Source organism: Rhinolophus sinicus, linkage group LG06 (genome assembly GCF_036562045.2).
Source record: "Rhinolophus sinicus isolate RSC01 linkage group LG06, ASM3656204v1, whole genome shotgun sequence".
NCBI classification, from domain to species: domain Eukaryota; kingdom Metazoa; phylum Chordata; class Mammalia; order Chiroptera; family Rhinolophidae; genus Rhinolophus; species Rhinolophus sinicus.
The window spans coordinates 96,701,789-96,713,215 of record NC_133756.1 but is presented as its reverse complement, the minus strand read 5'-3'; the positions used below and the strand labels follow the sequence as shown (position 1 = coordinate 96,713,215).

Here is an 11,427-nt window from a genome sequence, read left to right as displayed (position 1 = left end):
TGAAGTAGTCTGTAAACATGGACAACAACGATCACTGACGTTTGTGCAGAACTCATCACAGGCCAAAAACTGGGCTACGTACTTACTTTATATCCATTGACTCATTTAATTCCTCAACATATGAAGTAGCTGTTATTACCCCTAACCCCAATATTAAAGAAATTAAAGAACAGGAAATAAGTAACTTGTCCAATGTCTCACAGCTAGTAAAGGGTGGAACTGGGATCTGAACTTGAATCTCTGTAACTTCAGAACCTACAAGTTTATGGTTAAATGCACTTAACATTTTTGGTATGGGGGTGGGGATAAATCTAAGAAGCAATCAGACATCTTTGAGGGGGATTCCTTTCTCACATGCAATTGGGGTCCAGAGCAGTTGATTAGGACCTTGCTTTAGAATCTCGAGGGCCTGAAGCCTCTTCCCCTGGCCCTGCCCTACCATAGCAAATGATACACATCCCTCCTCAAAATTCTCCTGGGCAGGTCCTGGCTGGAGGAAGATTATCTTTTTGCTCTGGGGACTTTTTCTTGCTTCAACCTATTCATACATCTGATCCACTAGCGTTACAGACAACATCACTAAAACAAGAAGTTAGATTTTTTTTTTTTAGAATGGGCTAGTGGATTTAAAATCAGAGTGATGCTACACAACTCTGAATACACTAAAAACACTGAGTTTCTGAAATGGATGAACTGTATAGTATATGAATGCTCTCAATAAAGCTGCTAATTATTTAAAAAGTCGGAATGTATGAGTTAATTTTTTTTTTCATTGCTTTTAATGATTTCAAATGGACTCCTTGCTCTACCACATGGAGAACCAGGTGCCTGGGTGAGCTCTTCTCCCATTCATTTTTTCCTTCAGTCGACATTCATGGAGTCCACCCTTGTGCCAGGCACAGAGATAACAAAAAGGGGTGGGCTCACACCCCCTTGAGGATGAAAGGCAGGCACACAGAGGAATGCTTCTAACCAAAGTTGAGCACTGATTCTTTGCGCTGAGGTTTTCATGACTATGTTGCAAGTTTCAGTGGTAAAAAAAAGTTTTCACTTTTAAACAAGGCAATTTTGTATTTTAGTAAATTACTAGTCACTGATTAATCTCAAAGCTTCATATTCCAGTAATCGTTTATCCCTTTCAAGGAGTTTTTTGCGTATTACAAAGTGAAAAAAATCAAGTTAATGTTTTTAAGAAAAGGACCCTTATTAAAATAAGTGCCTGTTACAGGTATCTATATTCACTCCAACCTATCCTTGAGGCTTTAAACCCGCATTGGCACTCCGGTTGGTCCAGTGGGGCTAACGCGGGGAGGGTTTAAGTGGATTTACGCGTCCCCTCCCGACGTCTTTCAGCCTTAGCCATTTCGCATCTCGGGGCGAACTGGGAGCCTTTCAGCCTTTCCCGAGGACTGGCTGGGAAAGGGCCGGGCTGGGCGGGAGGACTTCCTGCGGCCAAGGGCGGCCGCGTTCGCAGAGACCAGAGCCGACCCAGGCGGGACCCAACGTTGGTCGCCGGGCCGGCAGCGCTCACAGCCCGGATCGACGGGCGTGCTCTCGTCCCGACCGGGAAAAGCCCCGGCGGAGGCCTGGGCTGAGGGCGAGTTGGTCACGTGCGGCCGGGAGGGGCGTCCGACGCCGGGAGTCTGCTGGAATGTAGTAACTTGCAGGGGAAAGTTTCCCTCGGCGGCCGGTCCCGGGACCGGTGCGGGCGGGCGCGCAGAGGAAGGAAGAGCCTGGAGGAGGCGGAGCCGGAGAGCGGCTCGGGCGGGCGGTTCTCTCAACTTTAGTTTTGGCGTTTGAGGCGAGTTTCTGTCTCAGTCGGGCGCAGCCGCCGCCAGGGAAAAGAAAGGGAGGAAGGAAGGAACAAGAAAAGGAAATAAAAGAGAAAGGGGGAGGGGAAAAGCAACAAGCTGTCTGGCATCCGTCAAAGGAGTGAAGGAAAAAAGTTCTCAGGCGCCGCAGGTCCGGGTCTCTCGCAGCCCCTCCCGAGGCGCAGCCGCCAGACCAGTGGAGCCCGGGCGCAGGGCGGGGGCGGAGGCGCCGGGGCGGGGGATGCGGGGCCGCGGCGCAGCCCCCCGGCCCTGAGAGCGAGGAGAGCGCCGCTCCCGCCGCCCAGCCCGCCGCCCTCGCCGCTTCTCCGGTCTCGGCCCGTCGAGCCGGGGCGCCCGGGCGGAGCCCTCGCCCGCCTGGTCGGGGTGCGCGTCGGGGGAGGCAGAAACCATGGATCCCGGGCAGCAGCCGCCGCCTCAGCCGGCCCCCCAGGGCCAAGGGCAGCCGTCCGCGCAGCCCCCCCAGGGGCAGGGCCCACCGTCCGGGCCCGGGCAGCCGGCACCCCCGGGGTCCCAAGCGGCGTCTCAGGCCCCCCCCGCCGGACACCAGATCGTGCACGTCCGAGGGGACTCGGAGACCGACCTGGAGGCGCTTTTCAACGCCGTCATGAACCCCAAGACGGCCAACGTGCCCCAGACCGTGCCCATGAGGCTCCGGAAGCTGCCTGACTCCTTCTTTAAGCCGCCGGAGCCCAAATCCCACTCCCGACAGGTAACCTCGCCGCTCCTCTGCCTACTTCCCCGTCGGGCGGGCCCCGGGCCCGGGGGCGGTCGGGAGCGGCGGTGGCCAGCCCTGGCCGGGAGATGGGGGGTCCGGGAGCTCTAGCGGGGCTTGGGTCTCGCAGAGAAGTGGAGGAACCGGAGGCGTCTGCTGGGCCGCGGTTACCGGCTGCCCGCTCCTCCCGGAGTCTGGAGCCGAGATTTGTTTTTCCCCTCGGAGTTTCTCTCTGCGGTTGCAGCCCCGGGGGGCGTGCTTTCCCCCTTCTTTCTTTCTTTCTTCCTGGGGTTCCCGAGAGGTTGGCGGGAGTGGCGGGGGAGGTGGGGAGGAAGGAAGGGGGTGGGGAGAGCCGGCCCGGGCCGCGGTGGGCTTGCACAATGCGCGCGCCTCCGCGCGCTCAGCACCTTCGCTCCCGCCGCCGCCGCCGCCGTGGGGAGGGGGAGGGGGGCCTCTGGCATTTGTGTGTGGGTGAGTTGCCAGCGGCGGCCGAGTTTGTGAAGTTGAGCCCCGAGCCCCCTTTCCTTCGGGGCCTCTCGGTTCACTTCAGCCTCCTGGAGAGTCAAATAATTGTTCTCTTGTTTTCCAGTGTTGATTAGGGGTGGGGGTTGATCCAGTCCCTGTAGTTTCTTACTCTTTCTCCCCCTCCCCCTCCCGAAAGCATTTATTTTCCTCGCGGCCCCGGCGCTTTATGAATACAGGATCCAGACTTTCCTGGAAGTTGTTTATGGAGTTAGTGCTTTCACCCCTGTGTTTCCCTTGTGCCTTGGAACTCGGGCAGGCTCACTCTTATCAAACTTAGTAGGTTCACGTGTTGATTTCCCAATTGTAGGCTATTATTTACAGTCTGCTGAAATGCTTTTAAATTAGCCACATCTGCACGTTGCGCAGGACCTGAGCTGCGCTTTACAGTGCCTTGGTTTTAACACAAGCCTTTGAAAATACACTGCAGGTTGACTCATAGCCGAGTCCTGCCTAGTTCAACTGTGATTACAAGTTAATGTTTGGGAAGCGATGACTAATTCGAGACTCGCCATTGCTTTTTAATTCTTATTGAGGATATGGACACGGCTGTTCGCCTACACAACGTTCGATTATTTTGTCAACTTGATGCAACATTGAAGTGAAACTATTATGAACTTGTTAACATTCCAACAGGTCCCAGTAGATTTGTTTAGTGTCGTTTTTTCTTTCTTTCCTTTTTAAAAAAGAACTTGCTTCGGGCTAAACTTCAGCATAGGAACTTTGCCCAAAAGTTAATTGGTTTTCCAAATACTGCGATGTAGTTAGTCCACTCGGGCTGTAACTGGAGTGGAAAAAAGACTTGTCGCCCCCACTGCCATTCCCCTATCTATTTGCAGACCTGTTGTATATGTTCTCCTACCTCAGGCCAAAGGGTTTTAGAATTCAGAAGAACTTAACCTGCAGACTAAAACCTGAGCTATAAGGAGGAAGGAAAAATGAGATAGCTGCTTGCCTAAACACTTCCATTTGTAAGAAGTAGACTTAGGTATGTTTTTTTCTCTTCGTGGAGGTGGGTTTCTGGACTCATGTGTTGGCATTGCACCCTACATACTACACAGCTATGCTGCTAGTTACTTAACATGTTTTGAAAGTATAATACACATAGGAGACTGAATTCCCCATTTTGTGGCATCAATAAGCCAAAATGAATTGCAGCTGAAAAGTGTACTTATTCTAATAAATAATCACACAAGAATTTATATCCAGCAGTTTATGAATTCATACTATTCATTGTCTACTTAAGTTTTGTTTGTTTTTTAATAAGTTTCTTAACTGAGTGTTGTGCATCTGTAAGTTTGACTTTTATTTCTGCTAATGATTTCCTAATTCAAATATATTCTGATTGGAAACTCAGACATGTACATGACTTGAAGGCATAAACACCTCTGCTGATTGCTTCCAGTCTCCCTTCCTTGCCTATATGAATCTAGGGAATTCTAAACTCTTTCATAGTCAACCCTAATTCTAATGAAGGAATTTAAATAACTATGAGTTATGAATAGTAGAAGATGGGTTGCAAATACTATTATCCACAAAACGTTGGCTATAAATCCATTCATATATATGCACTTTTTTTCATCATGAAAACAGCTATTTTACAAATGAGAAAACTGCCGTGTCACACTAGCTAGCCAGCTTGTACCCCCCCCAAATCTTTGGGGTCTAAGTGCAGAATTTTTTCTGCTATTGTATAGTGCTCAACTTGCAAATGTGTAAGTTCTTAAGTTATATTGTAATGGAACTGTTGACATCTTTATCATCTAGATACAAATACATGGTTGGGTTTTCATTTAATTCATTAGGTGGCTTTCAAGAATATTTGGATAATTCTGAATCTTGCATCCAATAAAAGTTGTATAACTTGTGATGATTGCTTTATTGATGGCATTTGTTCATGATGAGAAAAAATGACAGTTGTCTTGTGTATAGGGCGTGGCTTAAAAAATATTAACTACTTAAAACCTAGTTTAAAATAAAGAAAAAGAATGCATAGCTATTATATTCCTTGGGTTGTGTTTATACCTGGAACATTTTAGAACTTGGAAAAGCACCCATACTGCCTTGGCCTTTTAGAAATTAGGTTTTAAAATTCAACATTTATTATTTTAGGGATGTTTCATTCTGTACTGTTTGCCTCTAAAATATGTAGAAGGCACAGCTAATGTGTAGTAGGTAGAAATTCACTTAGATGGACTGCTCATCAGTAAAATTACAAATGTTTGTAAAAGTTCATACTGAAATTACATAAACCATTTAAAAGTATCCATCTACAAACCTATATTCTATGTCAAATATTAAATATTGAAATTTGCCTTTGGTATTTAGATATTTGGTTGCAATGAAATTCTACCTAGGAAATTTAAAGGGACTCTATTTAAAAACAATTTTTAAGAAAATTTTGTTTTTTGATATTCCTGTAGGCCAGTACGGATGCAGGCACTGCAGGAGCCCTGACTCCACAGCACGTTCGAGCTCATTCCTCTCCAGCTTCCCTGCAGCTGGGAGCTGTGTCTCCTGGGACACTGACCCCCACTGGAGTCGTCTCTGGCCCAGCAGCTACACCCACTGCTCAACACCTTCGACAGTCTTCTTTTGAAATACCTGATGACGTGCCTCTGCCAGCAGGCTGGGAGATGGCGAAGACATCTTCTGGTCAGAGATACTTTTTAAAGTAAGTGCAAGTAATGATCGGAGATATTTTTCTAAGAAAAATGTACTTTGGAAAACAAAGTAAAATGGTGTCAAGATATAACGTCATTTATTTTTATATATTTCATTTAATATTTCTTAATGTTATATTTAACTTAATATGTCAAGTTCAGTTGTATCCTCCACATTTTTTTTGTTTGTTTGTTTGGTGTGATCTCATTACCTTCTTTAGTTGGGTAATATTTTGAAAGCTTGATTGGTTCTTGTTTCAGAGTCCTTTAATCTTTTCTTTTGTGGCAATTTGGATATTCTCATTTTGAGTTTGTGCCAAATCTATTAATTAGCCTAGCTCAGAACTGAAAGAATAACATGAAAAATTTCAAATTGTGAGAATTATAGGGCTGGCATAGTCTTAGGAAATATGTATGGCACTAATATCTTTTTAAATATTTTATTGGCAAAGAAGAACTACAAAATAAGTTAAGACTTCTTTGGGAGTCTAATTTTATAGTAGATTGTGAAATGACAAACCCTTTGGAGGTGATTGATCAGGTTTTCTTTCCAAAATGTAGACAAACATGAATTTTCAGGCTTAATATACAATCAGTGGCAAACTTCTTTCAAGCTAGCAGGTCTTCAAAACAGAATCCTTCTCTAGGAAAACAATAACAAAGCCATTGGGTCATTTATTTTTATCAGACTTTTTGTCTTTAAGAAAATGGTAACATTTCATTAAAACTGAAAAAATCAAAAGAATTTTATATTCTTTCACTTTGAAATTATAGGTAAGACCTTAATATTTTTATCTGGCTTGTTTGGATTAAGTGTATACAGAATGTTTTCTAAAAGTGATTATTATAGACTGAAATTGATGTTTTAAAAAGGTAGCTTATTATTTAATCAGGTTGAGATAATAAAGTGAAAAATAATCTGTTTTCATTGAGATCTGTCTTGACAATCTACTCTTAAGGCAAATGTAACATTTATTTGTTAGATCAGGTAAACAATTAATGATACTGTTTTATTCTCTTAGTAATTATTTAATTTTGACTCTTTCAGCGTAGGTTGTTACTTTGTAACATAAGATTTAAGAGAAGAGCAGAGGAAAATGTTTGATATTGAAAAGTTTCTACAGTTTTTGCCCCCTTTCCTGCAATTTTTTTCTTCTTTTAATTCGTTTTCTGGTGTCCTGGTATCCATTTCAAAGGGTCAGGTTTCAACCAGAACAATAAAGGGCCTGAGACTGGAAAGTACACATAAGTCTGGCAAACTCATCTGCATGAGCAAGATCATTTGTTCTCAAGCAGACATCCAAAGTAAATGATTGAAAGAGCTGCTAGCTGTGAGGATGTGTCTTTAAGGGAAAAGGAGTGGAAACAAACCAGGTTGTTAGGAGGAAAAAGAAAGGCTGTGCTTTTTTGAACCTCTCCCTGCCGGGTCACATGCTGACCTGGGGAGATTTTTAAACAGCTTAATGACCTGCTTGCCTCCTTTCTGTGGTTGATTCTGTAGCTAAAAGTATAAGGTTAAAAAGCAACGTTGATGCTCTTCTTAGTCTTTTTTGTATATTGTAATAATTGCTTATAGGGGACATCTGCCTACATTTTCATTTTGAACAATCTTTTTGTTTTGAACTGAAATAAATATTCTATAATGTTTTAGAGTTTTCAGTGGTTCTTCCATTGAGAAGTGTTTTTCTTAAAGATATTGATAAAGATGGATTAATGAAGAGTGTACACAGATAACACACCACACCACTTTGAACACCCCACTCGAGTGGGCCAGTAGGGAAGGTAAACCAGGCCAAAATGATATGAAAATTATGCCATATGAGTAATGATGGCAGTTGTAGAGAGTTTACCTGAAAAAGAAAAAACTGGGAAAAAAGAAATAAACATGATTGTTCAAGACTTTTGAATTGCTTATTTTAAAGTTGTTAAGAGAATAAATCTTAAAAGTTCTCATCACAAGAAAAAAAATCCTATGTTTGGTGATTGATGTTAACTAGACTTTATTGTGGTGATCATTTTGCAGTATATAGTAATGCCGAATTATGTACACCTGAAACTAATATAATGTATGTCAATTATACCTCAATTAATAAAAAAATGGGAAAAAAATTTTCTGAGGGACTCTTCACGTGGAAATAAAATTAGGCATATTATATGATAAGCAACATGAGGATTTTGACTCCATGGAATTCAATTTTCTCATTTCAAACCTTTCAGAAATAGAAATTTTCCCTGAGAGGTGGATCTCGGCCAGTAAAAGCAGGCAAAATCATGAATTAGTTGGTACCTGTCAGGAATTGTAGAGAGGGCCCCTAAGCATTGGGTGTGGAAGATGGGTACTAGTCTTGTTTTTCTAAAGAGTATCTGTAATTGAACAATATGTAATTTGGAGAAAAGTTATCAAAAGATTAGTTCAGATCCAATTGTTAAGCTACTTTCATGGCATTCATTATGGGCTGTATGAGTGGTCATAACAATTTATTTCTGTGTACTTCACAAATAAATGATTAATATCTATCTTGACTGTGAGTCAAAGGTGATGATAAATGAAGCTTTTGGAGCCAAGTTGCTGTTGTCAAAGTTCATTTTTATCCTAATTTTGATGTTTTAAAATCAGGCTCTCTTTACAATCAATACTTAAATATTTTCCTCTTGTGTCTAAAAAAGATTGTTGTCAGATAGATGTAGAATGAGGATTTAAACTAGTTGCATACTTTACACTCATTTCAACAGTGAAAAATTATGTCTTACTAAACATCTTTTTAGATACTTGTTGGAAGTAACTTTTAAGTTACAAAGTATGTAACTTATTGAGATTTATACTTGGCATGAAGAAATCTGACCATAAATGGTCCAAACATGCAATGTGATGTAATTTGATTGAAAACTTAGAAATGTTTACTTTGTAAACAACAAATTGTTGCCTGTGACCATAGATGAATGACCTTTTGAAGTCAATTAGCCCATCCTCTAGTTTCAAGGCAGCATAATTACTGAAGGATTATAGACAGGCAATCATTAGCATTTTTAAAGCCCTTCCTAGGTCATTGAGATCCTCTGGAGAAGACTTGTACCGTAGTTTGGCAAGAGATAAGGGGGAATTATGGTACTAACTACATTTATCAGCACATATTCAAGCTCTGGTATGATTCTGAAGTTTATTAAAAAAGCTTAGTCTGTATATTATGTATATTATTTGTTCACTGAATTTACTGTTTAAAACTAAGTTGTTCAACATTGTATATTGAGCTTCTACTTAAAAAGAATCCTTTCTCTTCATTACTCTGAAAATTATTGCTTTCTTCAGCTGTCTTATAGTTTTCCTACAGGAAATAGTTCTTCAAGTAGTTGGTGAACAACTTCCTATTTCTTTATAAGCAGCTGAATAACTTCCTGAATTAGTATTCTATAATATGTGTGGTTACGAGGAGTGTTTTTCTCAGATTTATTTTATAGAATCTGATGCCTTGTAAGTATTACCATGTACAAAGATCTTCTTTGTATATAATGTACCACATAGGACTTTATACTTTGATATAACAAATCTAAGCCAATGATTTTAAAAGTTTGTAGATTTGCATTGTTTTAATAATGTTCTAATTTTTAAAACATCATTTTGTTTCTTTTCTATGGTTTATCACTTTCTGAATAACTTACTACAGTGTTTTTAAACCTTGAAAAGTCAAGACTTTTTGTGTCTTGTGATCTGATTAAAAGTTATATTCAATATCTCGATCCACGGTTTAAAAGGGTATTTTTTCAGAGATTTTTAACATCGCAGTGTATAACTTACCCAGTTTTCTAACATTGAATGAACTTGCCTTGTAGATGTTATTGATCACTATAAATTGTTTCTTTTTTGCTACATAAGTTATTTTATAAGTTAATGCTCCAATGCCCTAATTAAAGTTACCTTAGAAATGTATCAAAGATAATTAAACTGTTTCTTGTTGTAATTTGATCTATGCTTCTCCTAAACACTTGCCCAGAAGACTATAAACACCTACAGTGTGTATTGTTACCATAATAAACATTAGATCTTTTTAAAAGGAACAGTTACATAAAGAATAAGGCTATTCTGGTTTTTTTGTTTGTTTGTTTTGTTTTTGGCAGGGGGTTTCTTGCTATATCAAGTGTGACTCAAATGATTTCCCTTTAAAAATGGAAAGCTTGTAATAATGCCATTACAGGTTGATTACGCTGCAAAAAACAATTCAAATTGCAATCACAAAGTATTTCCCTATCTGAGGGGAGGGCCAGACTCTGCCTGTTTGTCTTGCTATTGAGGCTGAGTGGAGAGAAGATGAAAGTATTACCTCAGCTCTCAGAAAAAATGCTTGCTTCTGCTCAGTGGGTGGGCATCCCAGGGAAGAATGGCCCCCAGTGACACAATGATTTAGGCAGAAAAACTCCGAAGGAACTGTTGAATACAGTGGCAGAAGAAAAACAGTTGGAAGATAGTGGATGTGACAGAATAAATAGAACATAGAGATTAATGTATTTCCTGGGGAAAATAATGATTACTTTTAATGTGAACTAAGAAAGATGTTTAGTTAACAAACTAGATGTATAAGTGCAGCAAACTCAGTGGGCTACAACATGGTAGGCTAATTTTCTTTTTTTTAAAAAATAACATTCAAAAAAATATTCCTTCCCAAAAGCCTCATGTTAACTATTAAGGAAAAAAAAAAACCCTAAGTAGTATTTGACTAACTAAAACTTTAAAAAAAAAATGTTTTTGATACCCTGAGATTAGTCCTCACTAGTAATATGGAGAAATATATTTTACTTTATAGTTAGAAAAAATAATGCAAATTAGCATCCCAAAACAATGCTAGCATAACTCTGAATTGCCTTTTTTATCTTAAGACTTTTGGGAAGAAGAAAATTCTAAACCTAACCCAGTTAGCTGTCAAAATGTATAGTGAAGTTTAGGCTTAGGGCAAATCAAAGTGAAGTCATTTTAAAAATCAGTTGTTAAGACTTAAGATTATTCAAACTTAATTTGCTACCTTCAGTAATAGCATAATTTAGCCATTAATTATGGCTTGAAAGTTTAATAATAGTTGAGTAGCATTGTATAAAGGGAGGTCTTAAAGAGCCGTGTGGTTCTATAACTATGGTTACTAAGTGATGCAGTTCTTACAAAAAGGGCTTCTGATTCTAGGATTAATCAGAACTTCAAGCCATGAAAGGGGCATTGCTGTTTTTATGAAGAAGAATTGCTTCGTGGTTCTGGTTGCTCAAGTACTGTAGCACCAAGTTTTCCTGGGAACAAGTACTACCACCGTAGAAGCATTTCCATTTGCGTAGGGCTTGACCCCTTCTAAAAGCAAACAAAGAAGTTTGGTATAAGTCACAATGGTCCTTTTTTTGCTTCTTCCCTTTAATATTTCAGACAAGAAAAAGTGGTCAGTAGTTTAATCCTTGTTTGGGAGAATCCTCTTACCCTGAGAAAAATCATAATCTCTAATACATCAAATGATAACGTGTTTCTCTGAATAATGTTGCAAATGGGGCTATTAACATACTGTTGTTTTCTTCCACCAAATATTTACAATAGTTTATTTGTGGCTGGTGCTATTACTTATCTACACATTAGTGTGGTTCTCATAATCTCTTCACTGGATCGTGTTAATCACTAGATTTACCAAATGTTCAGCTGGATACTGACTTGGAGGTAGTGAGGGTACTTTTT

The 11,427-nt window shown here is 40.4% G+C and overlaps 1 protein-coding gene across 13 annotated transcripts in view; it reads left to right on the top strand.

The window, feature by feature from the left end:
* The first annotated feature begins 1,378 nt into the window (after positions 1-1,378).
* YAP1 (Yes1 associated transcriptional regulator) overlaps positions 1,379-11,427 on the top strand; it is a 103,679-nt gene continuing 93,630 nt past the window's right edge. For 4 of the 13 annotated variants that reach the window (XM_019712698.2, XM_019712696.2, XM_019712687.2 and 1 more), the window contains exons 1-2: positions 1,382-2,541; positions 5,490-5,740. In XM_019712698.2, the coding sequence (XP_019568257.1) occupies positions 2,221-2,541; positions 5,490-5,740 (572 nt within the window). In that variant the 5' untranslated portion in view covers positions 1,382-2,220. Of the gene's footprint in view, positions 2,542-5,489; positions 5,741-11,427 lie in introns of all 13 variants that reach the window. The other 9 variants (XM_019712697.2, XM_019712691.2, XM_019712686.2 and 6 more) reach the window with 5 other exon arrangements.